Source organism: Prunus avium, chromosome 6, assembly GCF_965620075.1.
Source record: "Prunus avium chromosome 6, drPruAviu1.hap1.1, whole genome shotgun sequence".
NCBI lineage: Eukaryota > Viridiplantae > Streptophyta > Magnoliopsida > Rosales > Rosaceae > Prunus > Prunus avium.
In genome coordinates, this window is record NC_142289.1 from 37,808,216 (window position 1) to 37,830,579 (window position 22,364).

Sequence of the window (22,364 nt, forward strand, 5' to 3'; positions counted from 1 at the left end):
TGATCTATGGCCATTCATGGAGTACAAATGATGAAAATAACATATTTTTCCCTCTAGGACCACATTCAATTTTGAATGTTGAAAATTGGCTACAACCCAATGAGGGGGTTAGAAAAAGAATGCTTCTTTTAGGCCAGGGAGGACAGGAAAGAAGCATCTCACTCCTAGCAGGCTGTAGCAAAACGCTCGTCTTACCATGGTTTTTTCCGTGCTCGATCTTCTCTGCTTCTTCCTTTTCATGACTCTCCCATATTCCACCATAGCTCAAACATCCAGAAACATATCTTTAGGCTCATCCCTCACTGCAAGAAATGACGATAACTCATCGTGGGCATCACCATCTGGTGAATTTGCTTTTGGTTTTCAACAGATTGGAAAAGATGGGTTCTTACTGGCCATCTGGTTCAATAAGATACCAGAGAGAACTATTGTCTGGTCAGCCAATGGGAATAATCTTGTGCCACAAGGATCCCAAGTTGAACTTACAAGTGATGGCCAGTTTATGCTCAAAGATAAAACTGGCGAGAGAATATGGCATGCTGGATCTGCTGGTACTGGAGTTTTCTATGCAGCCATGCTAGACACTGGAAATTTCGTGCTGGCCAACCGAAATTCAAGCACGTTGTGGCAGAGTTTTGATGAACCAACTGATACAATCCTGCCAAAACAGACTCCAAATCAAAACAGCAACCTCTATGCTCGCTACACGGCTACAAATTACTCAAGTGGTAGATTCCTGTTTGCACTACAATCTGATGGAAATCTCGTGCTTTACACTACAAATTTCCCACAAGACACTGCCAATTCTGCTTTTTTTTTTTTAGTTTTGTAGTTTTAAAATTTTAATTGAATAGTGAATTACATGCCTAACATGTGACATTTAGACAGAAAATTAGATGAAATTGCATGAAAACTAACGATAGGGGCTAAATTGACCATTTAAAATAATCTGAGGGCTAAATTGGCTGAAAAAATAATTTTAGGTGTAGATTTCGACAGTCGATATAGTTCAGGGATATATTCGGCAGTTTACCATATATAATATAGGAAAGGCTAGATTTCTAATTGTATAAAAAGTACATGACTTTGAAAAGTCTAGATTGAATAAAGTTTTATGGAGTTAAAAGTCAGCCCAAATGCTTTCCAATTCCACCAAACTTAAATCTCCATATTGAAAATCAGCGTAGCCATGCAAACATTGCTCCCACAATGCACGAAAGGGAAGCCCAAAAAGTGTTTTTTTTTTTTTTTTTTCATCAGGTTGCCACCTTGTTTGCCACTCACACTTTTGTTGTTGTTTGTCTCCAAATTTCTACCAAATAAAGACTCAAATGTACTTCTAATTGATTTTCCATTATTAAATTTGTACCCTCGGAGCCAATCACTCTTTCTTTTCACGTCTTCATACTGTATCATTTTCAAAATTCATATAAGGAGAGAGGTCATTAAAAATTCATGGGTTTGATTGAATGATCTATGGCCATTCATGGAGTACAAATGATGAAAATAACATCTTTTTGTTGACGTGAGTCTCCTAATTAATCAAGGAGATTTATTTCCTTGATTAATTAAGGGATTTACTTTCTCATTCCATTTAGTTGACAAATCTGTGTATAATTAGGAGATACTTTCCAAATTCCTGATTGAATCTCATTCCTTGTAAAGCACTCTGTAAACTCATATATATACCTCATTATGGAGAAGAATAATATATCTGAACATATTGAAAACCCGTATTCATATTTTAGCATGGTATCAGAGCAATCGATCCTAGGTTGTCTCTAAATCCTCGTATCGAATTTCTTGAAACCCGAATCCCTCGTATCGAATTCCTTGAAACACAAACCCGTATCCTCGTATCCTGAAATCCGAATCCCTCGTATCGAATTCCTTGAAACACGAACCCGTATCCTCGTATCCTGAATCCCGAAACCCTAAACACATATCCGAAACCCTAAACAGTTTTTTTTTCCCTCGTATTCTTCAATCCTCGCTGCCATGGATATTGTTTCCAAAGCCTCTGTAGCCACATCAGGTACCCACGGTTATGTTTTGCATAGTTCCTCGAAGAAACACACATGGGTCATTGACACCGGAGCCACTGATCACATGACCTTTGATCCGGGACAAATTATCTCTCATACACCGCCTTGTCAATCGGTGGTGTCTAATGCCAATGGTACCCCCTCCCCAATAGTTTCCTCTCTCTCTCTGACTCCCTCACTTTGGATTCTGTGTTGATTGTTCCATCCTTACATCATAATCTCTTGTCTGTTGCCCAAATTACTACGGCTTTGAATTGCACCGTAACCGTTTGGCCTACTCATTGTGTTTTTCAGGACATTCTCAGCAGCAAGACGATTGGTTGTGGTACTAGGAGGGGCAAACTCTATTATTTGGACATGGCATCTGACAGTGAAGCCAGCCTCAGTCAAGCTTACAAAATTGGGGGGACGAGTGTTGAGAAGAAAACTTCCGAAGTATGGTTATGGCATCGCCGTCTTGGACATGCTTCGTTTGGATATTTACAGAAGCTATTTCCTTCATTATTTTCAGATTTAGAGAGTTCTAGTTTTAAGTGTGACATTTGTGAACTGGCCAAGAGCCATCGTGTTCCCTTTCCCTTAAGTTCCAACAAAAGTTTAGTCCCTTTTTCCCTTGTTCATTCTGATGTTTGGGGCCCTTCGAAAATTACCACTCCCGGGGGAGCTAGATGGTTTGTCACGTTTATTGATGATTGCACACGCATGACCTGGGTTTCCCTTCTCCAAACTAAAGGGGAAGTCAGTTCCAAGTTTCAACAGTTTTATCACATGGTGGAGACACAATTTCATACTCTAATTCAGGTTCTTCGGTCTGACAATGGTGGGGAATTTCTTAACCATGATCTTAATGAGTTCTTCCAAGCTCACGGTATCATCCATCAACGCTCATGCCCTTCCACTCCTCAACAGAATGGTGTGGCTGAACGAAAGAATAGACACTTACTGGAAGTCGTTCGTGCATCCCTCTTTGGTGCAAATATGCCTCGGTCTTTTTGGGGCGAAGCCGTACTCTCTACGGCTTATCTTATCAATCGAATTCCCTCTAGTATCCTCCACTTTCGAACCCCCCTTCAAACACTCCAACACCATAGCCAAATACCTCCCACCCAAAACCTGGAACCCCGCATATTTGGTTGTGTGGTCTTTGTCCACTTACATGATCACCAACGCAGCAAATTAGATCCCCGTGCCGACAACTGTGTATTCATTGGGTATGCACCTCATTAGAAAGGTTACCGGTGTTATCATCCTCCAAGTCGGAAAGTGTATACTTCTATGGATGTTGCATTCCGGGAACAAGAGAGCTATTTTTCGGATGCACAGGAGGATCATTCTCCAATTTCTGAATTTTTTACTTCAGCAGTTTTTCCAGATTCGTTCCAGACTCAGAACGACCGGTCGCAGACCTCTAGCGACCGGTCGCCCGACGAAAACGACCGGTCGCCAGATGCAAACGACATGTCGCAAACGACTCTGCCTGAAAGTGACCGGTCGCATGCCTCTCACGACCGGTCGCCACGCACGTTGCAACGCACGTCCACGACTCTGCCTGAAAGCGACCGGTCGCCTGACCCTCACGACCGGTCACTCCCCCCAGTTTTTTCTGAAATTGTTCCGCTTCAGTCCAATCCCAGCCATCACACTCAGGAGGGGAGAATTGAAGAGTTTGTGCCTGCTCCGGAGAATTCTTCAACTCCAGTACCACACCAAACATCTGCTGAGGATGTCATTCAGGTAACTTCTCTACCTGAAACTGATAACATTAATGAAATAACTGATTGCATTTCAGAAGGCGCAGAGCCTACATATCAGATTCCGAAAAGGAAGAATCGTGGTAAACCCCCAGTTCACTACGAAGCAGATCTTCATGCGAAGGGGAAATATCCCATCAACAATTATGTATCCCTCACCAGATTATCTGAGTCACGGGTACACTTTGTGAAGCAGTTAGCCGACATACCTGTTCCCAACAGTGTAACTGAAGCACTAGAAGACCCAAAATGGAAAGAAGCCATGAATGAAGAAATGAGAGCTCTCCAGAAGAATGGCACATGGGAACTCGTGCCATTACCTCATGGAAAGAAGACAGTGGGATGCAGGTGGATCTATACTGTGAAACTCAAGGCAGATGGATCTATTGAAAGATATAAAGCTAGATTGGTGGCAAAGGGATACACACAGAGATATGGGATAGACTACCAAGAAACCTTTGCCCCAGTAGCCAAGATCAAAACTATCAGAGTCCTCCTGTCTCTAGCAGCAAATCTCGATTGGCCATTACATCAGTTTGATGTAAAGAATGCATTCTTACATGGAGACCTGGAAGAAGAAGTATATATGGATTTACCACCAGGATGTAACTTCACTCGTGACAAGGGGAATCAAGTTTGCAAGCTCAAAAAGTCATTGTATGGATTAAAGCAATCTCCCAGAGCATGGTTTGGTAGATTCACTAAATCCATGAAGTTTTTTGGATATACACAGAGTAATTCGGATCACACTTTGTTCTTGAAGCGTGATGGAAAGAAGCTTACCGCACTGATTGTTTATGTGGATGACATAGTTGTGACTGGAAACGACACAGGAGAGCAATTGAAACTGCAGAAGTATTTGTCTCAGGAATTTGAGATGAAGGATTTAGGTGATCTGAAGTACTTTCTTGGAATTGAAGTAGCAAGGTCCGCAAATGGTATATTTCTGTCACAGAGGAAGTATGTATTGGATCTACTTGCTGAAACAGGATTGCTTGGATGTAAGCCTGCTGACACACCAATCGAGATGAATCACAAATTGTGTGAAGGTATGGATCAAGAACCAACCAATAAGGAACAGTACCAACGCCTTGTTGGAAGGTTAATATATTTAGGCCACACAAGACCAGATATTGCATATGCTGTGAGTGTGGTTAGCCAGTTTATGCATTCACCCAGTGTGTCTCATAGGAATGCAGTCGATCGAATCTTAAGGTATTTAAAGTTAGCCCCTGGAAAAGGATTAATGTTCTCAAAGAATAGAGATCTTGAAGTTGTGGGATATACAGATGCTGATTGGGCTGGATCCATTACTGACAGACGCTCTACTTCAGGCTACTTCACCTTCGTGGGAGGTAATCTAGTCACTTGGCGGAGTAAAAAACAAAATGTGGTTTCTCGGTCTAGTGCAGAAGCAGAGTATCGAGGAATGGCTCATGGAGTTTGTGAATTGCTATGGATCAGAAGACTCTTGACAGAATTGGGTTTCAAGCCAGAAAAGCCAATGGAGTTGCATTGTGACAACAAGTCAGCTATTGATATTGCCCATAATCCAGTTCAACATGATCGAACCAAACATGTTGAGGTGGATAGACATTTTATCAAAGAAAAAATTGAGAAGAAGATCATCCGCCTACCATTCGTAAAATCAGAAGATCAATTAGCTGATATCTTAACCAAAGCTGTTTGTAGCAGAGTGTTTTATGACTCACTCATCAAGTTGGGCATTGGTGACGTATATGCACCAACTTGAGGAGGAGTGTTGACGTGAGTCTCCTAATTAATCAAGGAGATTTATTTCCTTGATTAATTAAGGGATTTACTTTCTCATTCCATTTAGTTGACAAATCTGTGTATAATTAGGAGATACTTTCCTAATTCCTGATTGAATCTCATTCCTTGTAAAGCACTCTGTAAACTCATATATATACCTCATTATGGAGAAGAATAATATATCTGAACATATTGAAAACCCCGTATTCATATTTTAGCACTTTTTCCTTTGTTCAAGTTCATGCATTGCTGTTAATAACAAGTATGGTTCACATAATGTCTTGACCACTACTTTCCCTTCTAGGACCACATTGAATGTTGAAAAATGGCTGCAACCCAATGAGGGGGTTAGAAAAAGAATGCTTCTTTAAGGCCAGGGAGGACAGGTGATAAGTGCATTATTTACTATATTTTTATATCTCTTTTATTTGGTTTTTGTAGGGAAAGTTAATTTAAAATAGCATTATTACCTTACTTTCCTTATTTTCAGCTATTCTGCACTCTTGGAAGGATTTCGACTGAAAATCGACTTTTCAAATGAATTTTAGCGCAAGGCCAATTGGAGAAGAAAGCTAAGACATTGAAGATCATTGTATCAAAGTTTCATAATTTTCTACCAAGCCAAATGCTCCAGACTTGCAAGTCAAGACAGCCTAAGTTGAAATTCCGTCAAAACTGCACTGCTGTGGAAGATTGAAGATTTGAAGACCTTTCCGATTTTTCCTAGTGGCGTGTAATATATGCCTGGAAAGCTTAGACATAAAGCTACGTTTCTCATATTTTTCCAGAATTTTCTAGGAAGTGGAATGACCCCAAAGTGTACGTGCAAGTTGGCTGACGTGTTTCCAAGTCAAAGAAGGATTCTTTCCTAATTTGTTTCCTTAATTGTTTGGGATTGTGTTTTGCTTTAGGAGAGTTTTTCCAGACCTTTTAAGAGTAGGGTTTAGTTGTTTTACACTATATAAGATCACCCTAAGGATCTCTTCAGACGATCCTCCCATATACCATACTTTTCCACCAACTTTCATACACCCAAAGAAACATCAGAGAGAGCCAAGGATTTGCTGCTGCACTACTTGAGGAGCTTTCGAAGGTGTTCCTGTGGAGACTCGGAAGATCAAGTCCATCTGCCAAATCGGTTTTATGACAACAATTCTCTTGTTTATCTTTTCTTTTGTCATGAACTAATTATCCTTGCTAGGGCTACGATGTAGCCTAACCATGAATACTTAATTTTTATAGTTATATTAATTTCTTATTACTATTCCATGTTGAGTATTTGTTACTGTTCTTAATGCTTTGAATATCTGGCCAATATTTAATTGATTTGATGATCCAAGCGGAGACCGAGAGGAGATGTTTGGTGTTTGCTTCTTGTAACAAATACCATGTCTTGAATGAGTGCCCGAGAGGGACTAACATGACTCATGCAGTTTTCTTGCAGGTTCTCATAGAACTTAATGGGTTCTTGATTTCCTAAATCCGTTGCTCGAGAGAGAATGGGTTGTTAATTAAGAATACTTTTGGTTGAGCCCGAGAGGGGATATCGAATGAATTAGGAGAAACCAACTGTCAATATGGATAGTAATTAGGGTTAATTGGCTATAAGAATTAAGTGGAATTGGTTATGGTGAAATCGGATGCTCTAGTGTCTCATCATCTTAATTTTCTATCATTAATTAAATTGCTATTTTTCATAATTGTTTTAGGTTACTTAAATCAATCAATCTTCTTAATCAATTGTTCAGATAAACTTTTGAATTAATCATAATTGGTAATTAATAGGAAATTACAGTCTTCGTGGGAACGATACTCTACTTATTTCTATATTACTTGTGCGAATTGTGCGCTTGCAATAATTTCACAACAACAGGAAAGAAGCATCTCATTCCTAGCAGGCTGTAGCAAAACGCTCGTCTTACCATGGTTTTTTCCGTGCTCGATCTTCTCTGCTTCTTCCTTTTTATGATTCTCCCATATTCCACCATAGCTCAAACATCCAGAAACATATCTTTAGGCTCATCCCTCACTGCACGAAATGACGATAACTCATCGTGGTCATCACCATCTGGTGAATTTGCTTTTGGTTTTCAACAGATTGGAAAAGATGGGTTTTTACTGGCCATCTGGTTCAACAAAATACCAGATAGAACCATAGTCTGGTCAGCCAATCGGAATGATCTAGTGCAAGAAGGATCCAAAGTTGAACTTACCAGTGATGGCAGGCTCATGCTTAGCGACGCAGAAGACCAACAGGTATGGAGTGCTAATGATTCTGCTCGCACAGAAGTGGCCTATGCCGCCATGCTTGACACGGGGAATTTTGTGCTGGCCAACACAAACTCAACCAATTTGTGGGAGAGTTTTGATCAACCAACTGATACAATCCTGCCAACACAGACTCTAAATCTAAACAGCAACCTCTATGCTCGCTACACGGCTACAAATTACACAAGTGGAAGATTCCTGTTTACACTACAATCTGATGGAAATCTCGTGCTTTACACTACACATTTCCCACAACCATTTCCCAATTTTGATTATTGGTCAACCCAAACTACAGATATTGGATTTCAGGTTATCTTCAACCAGTCTGGCTTCATTTATCTTGCATCCAGGAATGGAAGCGTACTCAATACCATATCACCACATGCAGTTTCAATACAAAATTACTACCAGAGAGCAACTTTAGATTATGATGGAGTTTTGAGGCACTATGTTTATCCTAAAAATGCTAGCTCATCAATTGCTGAACGTCGGCCCATGGCTTGGTCTACTCCAGCTTTCATACCTCCAAATATCTGCTCGTCAATGATGGAAAAAATGGGCCATGGTGCATGTGGAATCAACAGCTTATGTAGGCTTGGAGATGAAGGACCAATTTGCGAGTGCCCTCCTGGTTACACCTTTATTGATCCAAATGATGTTCGCCAAGGATGTAAACCAAAATTTGTTCCACAAAGTTGTGACCAGGCCTCACCAGAGCATCTTTTTGATATTCAAGGCATGGAACACACAAATTTTCCTCTTGCAGATTATGAGCATTTTATGTCCGTAACTGAGAAATGGTGCAGACAGAATTGCCTAGATGATTGTTTTTGTGCTGCTGCAATTTTCCACCCCACCGGAGACTGTTTCAAGAAGAGACTCCCTTTTTCGAATGGGGTGACTCACCCTGGTCTTGATGCAAAAGCTCTGATCAAATATGGGAAAGACAACTCTACTTTTTGGCGCGGTGGCAGTGCAATCACAAAAAAGAAAGATAATTCAACTCTGATACTTGTTGGATCAGTGCTCCTGAGTAGCTTCGGGGTCTTGAACATCCTCTTACCATTAATAACCTATTTGGTTGTTTCTCGCTTCTATTCTAGAAAAGCAAAGGTCATTCAACCTCGTTCAGTCATGTCAGGCATGAATTTGAAGGATTTCACTTATGAGGAGCTAAAAAAAGCAACGAACGAATTCAAGGAAGAACTAGGACGTGGTGCTTCTGCAACAGTTTTTAAAGGAGTTTTAGCGTCTGATACTGGAAGGTGTGTTGCTGTCAAACGTTTAGACGCTAAGGTCAGAGAAAATGATTTGGAATTCAAAGCTGAAGTGAGTGCTATCGGCAGAACAAATCACCGAAATTTAGTCCAGCTACTTGGATTTTGTAACGAGTGGGAGCACCGAATTCTTGTATATGAGTTTATGAGCAACGGCTCTCTAGCAAGCTTCCTCTTTAGAGAATCAATGCCAAACTGGTACAAGAGAAGGCAAATTGCCTTGGGAATTGCAAGAGGGCTTTTGTATTTGCATGAGGAGTGCAGCAGCCAAATTGTTCATTGTGACATCAAGCCTCAAAACATTCTTCTTGATGACTATTTCACAGCAAGAATTTCTGACTTCGGATTAGCGAAGCTGTTCAGATTGGACCAGACTCGAAGCATGACTGCTATCAGGGGAACCAGAGGGTATGTGGCCCCTGAATGGTTCAGAAGCTTACCTATCACAGTCAAGGTTGATGTTTACAGCTATGGCATTTTGTTGTTAGAGATTATTTTCTGCAGGAAGCATTTTGAAGCAGTGGCAGACAATGAAGATGAAATGATACTAGCTGATTGGGCATATGATTGCTATACGCAAAAGAAGCTGCACCGGCTCTTCGAGAATGATGATGAGGAAATCAATGACATCAACGAGATGGAGAAGTATGTGATGATTGCAATATGGTGCATTCAGGAGGATCCAGCACTCAGACCCACCATGAAGAAAGTCACGCTGATGCTTGAAGGAACTGTTGAAGTCTCAGCTCCACCTCCTCCTTCATAAATTCAATACTATAAATATATATAATTGTTGTTGTATCATTTCGTTTCGTTTGTCTCTGTTCTACTTTTTTCATCACTTTCCTTGTCATCCTAGTGAATAAGGTTTCATTAAGCTACTCAAAACTTGCTTTCTTGTCAATGTAAAACTTTGAGCATAAATAAAAGGCCAATGTGCTGCAAACTGGCTTCACAAAATCTCCGTTTGACAGTAAAAGATATCATGTCAACCCCACTTGTTAACAACATTGCATGAAAAAATGGTTTTCATTTTTTATTTTCTGTTACATAAATAAAAGATGGTATTTTCAGTATTTGATCATGTACTCCACATATAAACTGCGATGAATTTTTTATGGCGTATATGTTTATTTGAACTTGAAAAATTATGCATATACAATATAAAGATAGTGAAATCAGAGCAGACTCAAAGATTAGGGTAATTGATCTCATATACACTTAATAAACCTCACTCATAAAGATAAAGCAGGATTGAGAGGAATGTGTTTGAAGGATTCAAAGAAGGCAGCTTCCAAGTGATTACCCTGCATATCAAGATTGAAAAAGACTTGCAAACATATATAATATAGGAAAGGCTGGATTTCTAATTGTATAAAAAGTACATGACTTTGAAAAGTCTAAGATTGAATAAAGTTTTATGGAGTTAAAAGTCAGCCCAAATGCTTTCCAATTCCACCAAACTTAAATCTCCATATTGAAAATCAGCGTGGCCACGCAAACATTGATCCCACATTGCACGAAAGGGAAGCCCAAAAAGTCTTTTTTTTTTTTTTTTTTTCATCAGGTCATTGCCACCTTGTTTGCCACTCACACTTCTAATTGATTTTCCATGATTAAATTTGTACCCTTGAGCTGAATATAGCACCCTCGGAGCCAATCACTCTTTCTTTTCACATCTTCATACTGTATCATTTTCAAAATTCCTATAAGGAGAGGTCATAAAAAATTCATGGGTTTGATTGAATGATCTATGGCCATTCATGGAGCACAAATGATGAAAATAACATCTTTTTCCCTCTAGGATCACATTCAATTTTGAATGTTGAAAATTGGCTGCAACCCAATGAGGGGGTTAGAAAAAAAAATGCTTCTTTTAGGCCAGGGAGGACAGGAAAGAAGCATCTCACTATACACTTAATACATCTCACTCCTAGACATAAAGCAGGATTGAGAGGTATGTGTTTGAAGGATTCAAAGAAGGCAGCTTCCAAGTGATTGCACCCATAACCCGAAAAGGCAAATTTAAAGCACCAACTGTAATTCTACCATGGAACTTTTACTTAGTCATTGGTGAAGACGAGCTCATTACTTGTGACTTGAAAAGTAGCAGAATGCATGATTTCAAACCTTACATTGGTGCATTTAGACTCAGGTCCTGTAACTTGTGCCCGAAACATACGCAAACTGACAGACATTATTGCCCTAATAATCGCTGGAAATTGTGTGGTTGTGACTTGAATAATATGTTTTAAAGTCATTAGAACATTCATCTAGTATTTTTTATTTAAGATCTCAGTCCAGTTTGATAAATTTGATAGCAGTGAAGTAATTAAGTAATCTTATGATGGCTTCTGCATTGCTATGTCTTTTCTGCTTCTTCCTTATTATATTGCTTCCATGTACCTCCCCTGCTCAAACATCCAGAAACATATCTTTAGGTTCATCCCTGTAGAATAAACTAAAAACTCACGGCAGCTAACTCAAGACAAGCAAACCAAATAACACAGCAAGCAAGTAAAAACTCACAGACACGGAAGAGAATAGAAGGAAGAAGACTCTTGCTGGAAAACTCAGAGAGAATATGGAAGAAAGGCTTAACCCGTCTGATAAGTTCACATTCAATAATAATAGTTTTTACAACAACACTCTCATTACAAAACAAGAGACCAACGTCTCTTTGAGAGACAAACTTTTAGTCAAAAGAGAAAAGTTGCCTAGAGGACATCAACCGACATCATGCCTATAGGGTAAAACAAAATACCCTATTGAGTTAATAAACTAAGCCAAGTCTAGCCGACAGCATGCTTACATGCTTTTACAAAATATGGATAAAGTTGGATTCCTTTGGCTTGGTTTAACTTTCAACAGCCTCCCTTAAACCAAGCTCATCATAACTCTGCATTCCCATCATCTTCTTCAGCTTCATGAACGCATCCATCCTGAGACCCTTTGTAAATATATCTGCAATCTGTTCTCCAGTTGGACAATATTGGACTTCAACCACCTTGTCATTTACCAAATCACGAATGTAGTGGAACTTCACAGGTATATGTTTAGTCCTCCCATGAAAAACAGGATTCCTTGCCAATGCAATCGCTGAATTATTGTCACAATAAATTGTTGTGGGGCTCTTCTGTTCATGATGAAGATCACCAAGTAATTGGCGCAACCATACTGCTTGTGTAGCAGAATTTGTGGCTGCAATATACTCTGCTTCAGTAGATGAAAGGGCCACAACTTGCTGCTTCTTTGATGACCAAGAAATCATTCCAGAACCAATATGAAATGCATAGCCTGAAGTACTTTTTGCTGTTTCAACATCACCAGCCCAATCACTGTCCGTGTATCCTTCAAGCTTCACAGGACAATTAGCTGAATAGAAAATACCATCACTTTGAGTTCCTTTGACATATCTCAGAATTCTTTTTGCTGCCTGCATATGTAACTGTCTTGGAGTTTCCATAAATCTACTAATTAACCCAACACCAAATGTGATATCTGGCCTAGTAGCAGTCAAATAACGCAAGCTACCAACCAACTGTTTGAAAAATGTTGGATTAACCAAATTTCCAGCTCCATCTCTCTGTAGCTTCAATCTTTCTTGAACTGGAGTTGAAATTGGCTTGCATGACTCCATTCTAAAACGTTTGAGGATGTCACCAGCATATTTCTTTTGAGAAATAAAAGTCCCTTGTTCAGTTTGTTTCACCTCAATACCAAGAAAATAACACATCAATCCCATATCAGTCATCTCAAATTGAGATGCTAAAGCCTCCCTGAATTCTGCAATCAATCTCATATTATTTCCTGTAATTATCAAATCATCCACATACAGACAGACAATAACAACATCCCCTTGCTGATTATTTTTTACATACAAAGTATGTTCATATGGACACCTTTGAAACTTATGCTCCATGAAGTAAGAATCAATTCTGGTGTACCATGCTCTTGGAGCTTGTTTAAGGCCATACAAAGCCTTTTTCAGCTTACACACCATGTCAGCTTGCCCTTGTTTTACATAACCTGCTGGTTGCTCAAGATAAACCTCTTCTTCCAAGGTTCCATTCAAAAATGCAGATTTTACATCCATTTGGAATATCTTCCAAGCATTATGGGCAGCAAGAGAAATAACAATTCTAACAGTATCAAGCCTAGCAACAGGAGCAAAAACCTCAAAATAATCAATTCCTGGTTTTTGCTTGTAGCCTTTAGCTACTAACCTTGCCTTGAAACGATCCACATCTCCATTCTGCTTGTACTTTGTCTTGTATACCCATTTAACTCCAATAGGTGTCTTTCCTTCAGGAAGAGAAGTAAGCTCCCAAGTGTCATTCTTTTCAATTGCATGAATCTCTTCACCCATTGCTTTAATCCAGTGCTCATGTTCACATGCCTCCTCAAATGATAGAGGATCACAATCTGCATACAAGGCAAAATTCACAATTTCTTCATCTGAGGCAACATTTCCTGTCATTTGATAATCTTGGAAGCGAGATGGCAATCGATGCTCACGTGTTGACCTTCTTGGCTCAACTTCCTGTTGAATTTCTGGTTCATTTACTTGTTGATCATCTCCAAAATGATAATTATCAGCTGCTGGAAAAAATGTTGCAGGTCTGCTTTCATTCAAGGACCAATCCCAAGTTCCTTGCTCATCAAAAGTGACATCCCTGCTGATTATAACCTTCTCTGTCTTTGGATTATAAAGCTTGTAGCCTTTTGTGACTGTGCTGTAGCCAATAAAAATACACTTTTCTGCCTTCTCATCAAGTTTCTTTCTAATATGATCTGGGACATGGGAATAAGCAATGCAACCAAACACACGAAGATGCTGAATATTTGGCTTCCTGCCACTCCAAACTTCATAAGGAGTTCTTCCATTCACACTTCTGCTAGGAGCCCTATTCAAAATATACACAGCACAAGCAACAGCTTCTGCCCAAAAATACTTAGGCAGATTCTTCAATTTCAGCATACATCTCACCATATCCATAATTGTTCTGTTTTTTCTCTCAGCCACACCATTTTGCTGAGGTGTATACCTGGCTGTCAATTGATGTTTTATCCCATTCTTCTCTAAAAACTCATCACAGACTATGTATTCTTGGCCTCTGTCAGTTCTCAGTACTTTTATCATTTCACCACTTTGTTTCTCAACATAGGCCTTGAACTTCTTGAAAGTGTCACAAGCATCAGATTTGTTCTTTAAGATATACACCCAAGTCTTCCTGCTGAAATCATCAATAAATGTAATGAAATATTTTCCACCACCGTGTGAGGTTGTCTCAACACTACAGAGATCAGAGTGTATCACTTCAAGAGGCCTTTGAGCTCTAAAGGCTTGTCCTTTAGGAAAACTATCTCTATGCTTTTTACCAAGAACACAGGTCTCACATAAATCAGTAGGCACAGAAATATGAGGCAAGCCAAATACCAAATTTTTCTGAGCAAGGAGATTTAAACAGTTAAAATTTAAATGTCCATATCGCATGTGCCATAGCCAGTTATCATCAACCATCATTGAGCTGAAACAAGGTAATTCACAGTAACTGAGATACAATGGAAACAGCCGGTTTGGTGTCATTTTTACCTTTGCTATTAGTCTATGATTGGCAGCATGGATGGTGCAAACTCCATTGACAATTTGGATGTCATATCCTTTCTCTGACAACTGTCCCAAACTCAACAAATTGTGCCGCAAACCAGGAACATAGTAAACATCTGATATGGAATTGGACGAGCCATCCTTTAGCCTGATAGAGATTCTCCCTTTTCCTTTGGCTGGAATCTTTGTTTGATCACCAAATGTGATCACAGACTGCACAGACTCATTCAAATCACTGAACAAATCCTTATGCCCACACATATGATTACTGCATCCAGTATCCAACAGCCACTTGTTTTTCTCATCATCATTTACAGCATTAAAAGCCAGCAACAAAGTTTCTTCATTGCCTTTATCATTTTCTGCAAACTTAGCATGATGCCCCTTATTTTCAAACCTCTGAGAATTGCATTCATTTTTGTAGTGGCCATATTTCTGGCAGTTAAAACACTGAACATTAGATTTATCACGAGCTTGACTCCAGCTGTTGCTATCACGGGCTTGGCTCCAATTGTTGCTTCTTCCTCTTCCTCTGCCTCTTCCTCTTCTGTTTTCAAATCTATTCTGACCCCTTCTGTAATTTGAGTTATGATTCTTGCCATTTGATCTTGCTTCATTGCAGGACTCCTCATTCTTAGAGTCATTCTTTTCCTTTTTCACGTTCACTTGGGCCTTCAATGCTTCTTCAATCCCAATCTCTGACTTCTCATTTAATCTTTGCTCATAAGCTTGCAGTGAACCTTGCAACTCATCAACTGTCAAAGTACTAAGGTCACGTGTCTCCTCAATAGCTGTAACTTTGCCTTCAAACCTGTCTGTCAAGGTTCGAAGTATTTTCTCCACAATCTGGAGCTCTTTCATATCCTCACCATTGGCTTTCATTTGGTTAGCCAAGGACAAGGTGCGTGTGAAATAATCAGAGATGGTTTCCTTTTTCTCCATATGCAGTAGCTCAAACTGTCTTCTCATGGTCTGCAACCGTACCTTCTTCACCTTCTCTCTTCCAATATAGCTGTTGATCAACACATCCCATGCCTCCTTAGATGTAGAGACATGTGCAATCTTCTCATAGACTGCTGGATCAATTGCACCAAAAATGTACATCAAGGCCCTGCTGTCTTTCTTCCTATTTTTCATCAACTCTTCTCTCTGGTTCTGTGTGAGAGTTACTTGATCTCCTGGTTCTGCAAATCCAGTTAATACAACATCTGTGTACTCCATCACTTTGAAGAAAAGCTCCATCTGAGAACGCCAATATTGGAAGTTCCCCTTCCCATCAAATTTACCAACAGGGCACTGCACAAAGTCATTTCTGTTTGCCATCCTTCTTGAGCCTCAGCTCTGATACCAGATGTAGAATAAACTAAAAACTCACGGCAGCTAACTCAAGACAAGCAAACCAAATAACACAGCAAGCAAGTAAAAACTCACAGACACGGAAGAGAATAGAAGGAAGAAGACTCTTGCTGGAAAACTCAGAGAGAATATGGAAGAAAGGCTTAACCCGTCTGATAAGTTCACATTCAATAATAATAGTTTTTACAACAACACTCTCATTACAAAACAAGAGACCAACGTCTCTTTGAGAGACAAACTTTTAGTCAAAAGAGAAAAGTTGCCTAGAGGACATCAACCGACATCATGCCTATAGGGTAAAACAAAATACCCTATTGAGTTAATAAACTAAGCCAAGTCTAGCCGACAGCATGCTTACATGCTTTTACAAAATATGGATAAAGTTGGATTCCTTTGGCTTGGTTTAACTTTCAACAATCCCTCACTGCACTTAATGATAACTTGTCCTGGCCATCGCCATCTGGTGAGTTTGCTTTTGGTTTCCGACAGATTGGAGAAGATGGCTTCCTGCTAGCCATCTGGTTCAACAAAATACCAGATAGAACCATAGTCTGGTCAGCCAATCGGAATGATCTAGTGCAAGAAGGATCCAAAGTTGAACTTACCAGTGATGGAATGCTCGTGCTTAGCAACTCGGAAGGCGGACAGGTATGGAGTGCTAATTCTGCTGGCACAGAAGTGGCCTATGCCGCCATGCTTGACACGGGGAATTTTGTGCTGGCCAACACAAACTCAACCAATTTGTGGGAGAGTTTTGATGTACCAACTGATACAATCCTACCCACACAGACTCTAAATCAGAACGGCAAACTCTTTGCTCGCTATACAGAAACGAACTACTCACAAGGAAGATTCCAGTTTATACTACAATCTGATGGAAATCTCTTGCTTTACACAACAAGATTCCCACTGGAATCTCCCAACTTTGCATATTATGCAACCATGACTATGGGCACTGGCTTTCAGGTCATCTTCAACCAGTCTGGGTCTATTTACCTTACTGCCAAGAACGGAAGCATACTTAATATGGTATCATCCAACACAGTTTCAATGAAGAATTTCTACCAGAAAGCTACTCTGGAGTATGATGGAATTTTGAGGCACTCTGTTCACCCTAAAAGCAATGGCTCAAGTACTGGAACCCCCCTGGCTTGGTCCCCTTTGACCTCTGAACCTTCAGATATTTGCTTTAGAGTCGGAGGAGACATAGGCAGTGGGGCATGTGGGTACAACAGCTTATGCAGTTATAATGATAAAGGACCAGTTTGCCAGTGCCCGAATGGTTACTCCTTCATTGATCTAAATGATAAGCTGAAAGGATGCAAACAGAACTTCGTTTCACAAAGTTGCGACGAGGCCTCATCAGAGACAAATCTTTTTTATTTTCAGGAGATGCAAAACACAAAGTGGTACGGTGGTGATTATGAGCAATTTACATCAGTACAAGAGGATTGGTGCAGACAAAGTTGCTTAGGTGATTGTTTTTGTGCTGTTGCTGTTTTCAACAATGGAGAGTGTTTGAAGAAGAGAATTCCTTTATCGAATGGGAGGATGAACCCCAGTATTGGTGGAAAAGCTCTCATCAAAATAAGGAAAGACAGCCATCCTTTGATACCTGAAGGTCCAAATGCAAAAAAGAAAGATAACTCAACTATGATCCTCGTTGGATCAGTGCTCCTCAGTAGCTCGGGGTTTCTGAACTTGGTTTTACTATTAACAACCTACTTGATTGTTTCTCGCATTTATAATAAAATTGCAGGGGTGAATCAACCTTACTCAGTCATGCCAGGCATGAATGTGAAATGTTTCACTTATGAGGAGCTAAATGAAGCTACCAACGGATTCAAGGAAGAACTAGGTCGTGGTGCTTTTGCAACAGTTTTTAAAGGAGTTTTAGCATTTGAGAACAGGAAATGTGTTGCTGTCAAAACATTGGACACTATTGTTGGAGAAAATGAGTTGGAATTCAAAGCCGAAATGAGTGCAATTGGAAGAACAAATCACAGAAATTTAGTCCAACTGCTAGGATTCTGCAACGAGGGGCAGCACCGAATTCTTGTGTATGAGTTGATGAGCAAAGGTTCCCTAGCAAGCTTCCTCTTTGGAGAATCAAGGCCTAACTGGTACCAAAGAAGGCAAATTGCCTTGGGTACTGCAAGAGGGCTCTTGTATTTGCATGAGGAGTGTAGCATGCAAATCATTCATTGTGACATTAAGCCTCAAAACATTCTTTTAGATGACTCTTTCACAGCCAGAATTTCTGACTTCGGATTAGCAAAGCTTTTGAGAACGGACCAGACTCGAACTACCACTGGAATCAGGGGAACCAAAGGGTATGTGGCCCCTGAATGGTTCAAAAGCTTGCCAATCACAATGAAGGTGGATGTTTACAGCTATGGAATTATGTTATTAGAGATTGTTTGTTGCAGGAAGAAATACGAAGAAAACATAGAGGACGAAGATCAAATGGTACTCGCTGATTGGGCATATGATTGCTATAAGCAAAAGAAACTGCATCTGCTGTTGGAGAATGATGATGAGGCAATGCATGACATCAAGAAGATGGAGAAGTATGTGATGATAGCAGTTTGGTGCATTCAGGAGGATCCATCACTCAGACCTACAATGAAGAAAGTCACACAGATGCTTGAAGGAACTGTTGAAGTCTCAGTTCCACCTGATCCTTCCTCTTTTATAAGTTCCGTATTTTGAGTGCTTGCAATTATAATTCCACTTTTCTGGGTATCAGAAATTTATTATGTCTCTATAAACAGAAGAAATAATTTTATTTAGCCAATATATGTTCATTCAATGCATTGTAACCATTTTCTGTGACATATATAGCATGCACCAAATATTATTGCATATTCACAAATCAATTAATCAATTTATGTTTTACATACCCAGCTCTCACATTAATTGGCTGCTAAAACAGAGGGCCAGCCTTCCTTGTACAAGACTTAAAAAAATGAAGGAACTTGGAAATTTAGTCAGGGAAATTCTACATAAGAAAGAATGTAACTTTAAGAAACACGACAGAAAAATGTGATAAAAAAAAGGCTAGACCCACGTAGGAATTTGTAAATTTGGTAAGAAAAACAAAGAAATCCAAAGAGAATGAGAGAGAGAGAAGACATAGCAGTACCTGTTGAGACATGTCTGCCAAGGTCAAGCACTTGTGCTGCTGCGACTGATAGGTGAAGTTGAATGAAAATGAGGTCCGGTCCCTTATTTAAATGCAGAAACTTGCTTTTCCATAAGTTATACCGTACCCCTGAGCTGGATAGGCCATCCCTGCTGTCAATTTTCAAGATTCAAAATTTCATATACAGAGGGAGGCCATGAAACAGTTATGGGTTTGAATCATCCATGCCATTTATGGAGTACATTTTCAAGTCATGAAAATGGCACCTTTTTCGTTGTTCAAGTTGTCTCCAGACCATTTGGCTTTGTGCTTGCAAAAATGCCTGAAAGCGAAGGCTCTGAGACAAGGAAAGCAAGTTCATGCAGTGTTGTTAACAAGTCGGGTTGACATGAACTTGTTATCTTTGAGCTCAAAGCTTGTTGGGACGTATGCTAGTTGTGGGGATATGGGTTCTGCAAAGCTTGTGTTTGATAAAATTCCCAAGCCAAATGTTTTTGCATTAAATTGGATGGTGTTGGCCTCTGCCTTTAATGGGCATTATGATGAAGCAATTGGGTACATTTATTTGATGCAAGAATTGGGAGTTATTGGCAATAAGTTCACGTTTCCAGTCATGCTTAAAGTCTGTGTTGGCTTGATGGATTTGAATAAGGGAAAAGAAGTTCATGCTGTGGTAAATAAACTTGGTTTTGCCAAGGATGTCTCTTTGGCAAATGCCTTGATAGATATGTATTGTAAATGTGGAAGTGTATGTCATGCTCACCGTGTGTTTGACAGAATACTCGACAGAGATGTTGCTTCTTGGACATCAATGATATGCGGGTATTTTAATGTAGCAAAGACTGATCAAGCCCTTCTTTTGTTCGAGAGGATGAAGTTGGATGGATTGGAACCAAATTATTTCACATGGAATGCAATGATAGCTGGGTTTGCTCGGTGTGGAGATACAAAGCGAGCATGTGCACTTCTCTCTAGAATGACTGAAGAAGGACTGGTTCCAGATTTGGTTACTTGGAATGCAATAATTGCTGGTTTTTCCCAAAGCCAGCATGCTGGTGAAGCATTTAAACTGTTCCGTGTCATGTTGCTGTCTGGAACTAAACCGAACCTCGTGACAATCACAGGGTTGCTCCCAGCTTGTGGGTTGATTGGTTCAATTCAAAGAGGGAGAGAAATTCATGGATTGATCTATAGGATAGGATTTGACATAAATGTCTTTGTTGCTAGTGCTCTTATTGATATGTACTCGAAATGTGGCAGTGTGAAAAAAGCTCGAAGTGTATTTGACCGGATTCCTGTAAACCACGTTGCATCATGGAACGCATTGATTGGATGTTATGGCAAGTATGGTATGGTTGATTCCTCCATAGAGCTTTTTGAAAGAATGCAAGAGGGAGGAGTGCAGGCAAATGAAGTAACTTTGACATGTGTACTTTCTGCATGCAGCCATAGTGGTTATGTGGAAAAAGGCTTAAAGATTTTCAGGTCCATGAAAGGGAGTCATGGAGTTGAGGCAAGTAAAGAACATTACGCTTGTGTTGTTGATCTCTTGTGCCGGTCAGGGAAGATGGTAGAAGCTTACGAATTGGTCAGTGAAATGCCTGTTGAGGTCACTGAATCCATTGTTGGCGCCTTTTTCAACGGGTGTAAAGTCCATGGAAGAAGAGATCTTGCAAAGATGATGGCTGAAGCTATTCTAAAAATGGAGTTAAAGAGACCTGGAGGTTTTGTGACACTTTCAAATATCTATGCTGCTGATGGAGAATGGGAAGAGGTTGAGAAAGTAAGGAAAGTGATGAAGCAGAGGAAGGTCCTCAAGAAACCTGGATTTAGTTGGCTCAATAAAGGGATGGCTTTGCCGGAGTAGAAGTAGAAAAGAAGTCAACAAAGTGTGTATCCAAGGGCTGCCTCTTCTAAGATATAATCAGTTCAGTAAATTTTGATTTTTTTTTTCCTCTTCTTTTTGTTACACAAAAAGCATCTCCAGTACAACTGAATTGAATTTCGTATTTGACATCATTGATCCATCCAGCTTTCAAATGAGTGTGGCATGTAGTTTGCATATGTGACCACTGATAACAAACTTCAGAAAAATACTTTTTGTTTTCTGATTTCGAGAATGGGGATAAAATCCTCTCTGTGGTAACATAGAGATTCATAATCTACTCATCATGATCTTGTGTTCTCTTTCATCCTTGTATGCAGACAAGATCAAAATGGAGAAGATGATGGTGAATCTAAAGATGAAAACACTATTGGATTTGGTGGTTGAACGAGTTGCAGGTTTGCAACTTCACATTGTGGCCCTACATTCTTCCTTTCTTTCCTTCAAACTGTTGAAGTCACAATGTTTCAAAACAAGTTGGACAACATATAACTAATCCAATTTTCTGACAAGTGACAAAAGAATTACTCAAGATTTGATTATATAATCCAGATAAACACTCTGGAAGCGTAGCATAAGTAATTAGTAAACTTGTACATAAGCAGATTATCTGTTATTGCTAGGCCCAAGAATGTCTTTGAAGTCTCTGAATATTGTACTTTCTCATGAAACTGAAATTGCACTTATACTGTTGCTTCAGATATGTTGCTTGGGAGTTACATTTCTTCTTAAAGTGTTTAGGAATGACTTTGTTCAATAAAGACGAAAGGTTGCTTAACTATGAATTCTGAAAACCCTCATATATTTATTTAGTCAAAATATTTTGAAGAAAACTCAAAGGGGTCATAACTAACACTTCAAAAAAGGTCCTAAAATCACCCACTCTTCCAATAATTGCATGGCTTGAAAGACATACAGGCTTGAAATAGAAGGAAGAAACCATGCTCTGCTGCATACTGTGGTTGTTGTTGTCCGTGTACTGGAGGGGTAGGGGGTTCTCTCTTGGACCACTTTATCTGCCCACGCGTTTATTTGTTTTCTTCCAAGACCCACACATGCAACAAATGTTCAAAATTTTGTGGGAAGCATGATATTATGGATTTTTGTTGTTAGCAAGTCAATCCTTTTGTGTAGAATTTGGAAGCATGTGATACTACGAACTTTCAATGAAGTACCCAATTTTTGGGGTAGCAAGGAAGGAAAGCCTCTATGACCCTCTCGGATAAATTCTAAATACGTGCAATTATTAAATT

General features: G+C 39.7%; 3 protein-coding genes and 1 pseudogene across 4 annotated transcripts; all 4 read left to right on the forward strand.

Moving 5' to 3' along the window:
• Positions 1-196: 196 nt before the first annotated feature.
• LOC148294157 (G-type lectin S-receptor-like serine/threonine-protein kinase LECRK1) lies at positions 197-832 on the forward strand. The gene has a single exon (XM_088254741.1). The coding sequence runs from the start codon at positions 197-199 to the stop codon at positions 830-832; it is 636 nt and encodes a 211-aa protein (XP_088110867.1).
• A 6,466-nt stretch (positions 833-7,298) lies between these two features.
• LOC110747570 (G-type lectin S-receptor-like serine/threonine-protein kinase LECRK3) lies at positions 7,299-10,101 on the forward strand. Its single transcript, XM_021947721.2, has one exon. It carries the CDS (start codon positions 7,493-7,495, stop codon positions 9,878-9,880), a length of 2,388 nt encoding a protein of 795 aa, XP_021803413.2. The 5' UTR covers positions 7,299-7,492; the 3' UTR covers positions 9,881-10,101.
• Positions 10,102-11,405: 1,304 nt separating this feature from the next.
• On the forward strand, positions 11,406-18,946 carry LOC110771114 (G-type lectin S-receptor-like serine/threonine-protein kinase LECRK3). The gene is made up of 2 exons (XM_088254932.1): positions 11,406-11,567; positions 16,506-18,946. The coding sequence occupies exons 1-2, from the start codon at positions 11,459-11,461 to the stop codon at positions 18,791-18,793; spliced, it is 2,397 nt and encodes a 798-aa protein (XP_088111058.1). The 5' UTR covers positions 11,406-11,458; the 3' UTR covers positions 18,794-18,946.
• A 125-nt stretch (positions 18,947-19,071) lies between these two features.
• Positions 19,072-21,782, forward strand: LOC110771115 (pentatricopeptide repeat-containing protein At5g59600 pseudogene; annotated as a pseudogene). The gene is made up of 2 exons (XR_015836556.1): positions 19,072-21,153; positions 21,432-21,782. The product of XR_015836556.1 is annotated as a pentatricopeptide repeat-containing protein At5g59600 pseudogene (transcript).
• Positions 21,783-22,364: the final 582 nt, after the last annotated feature.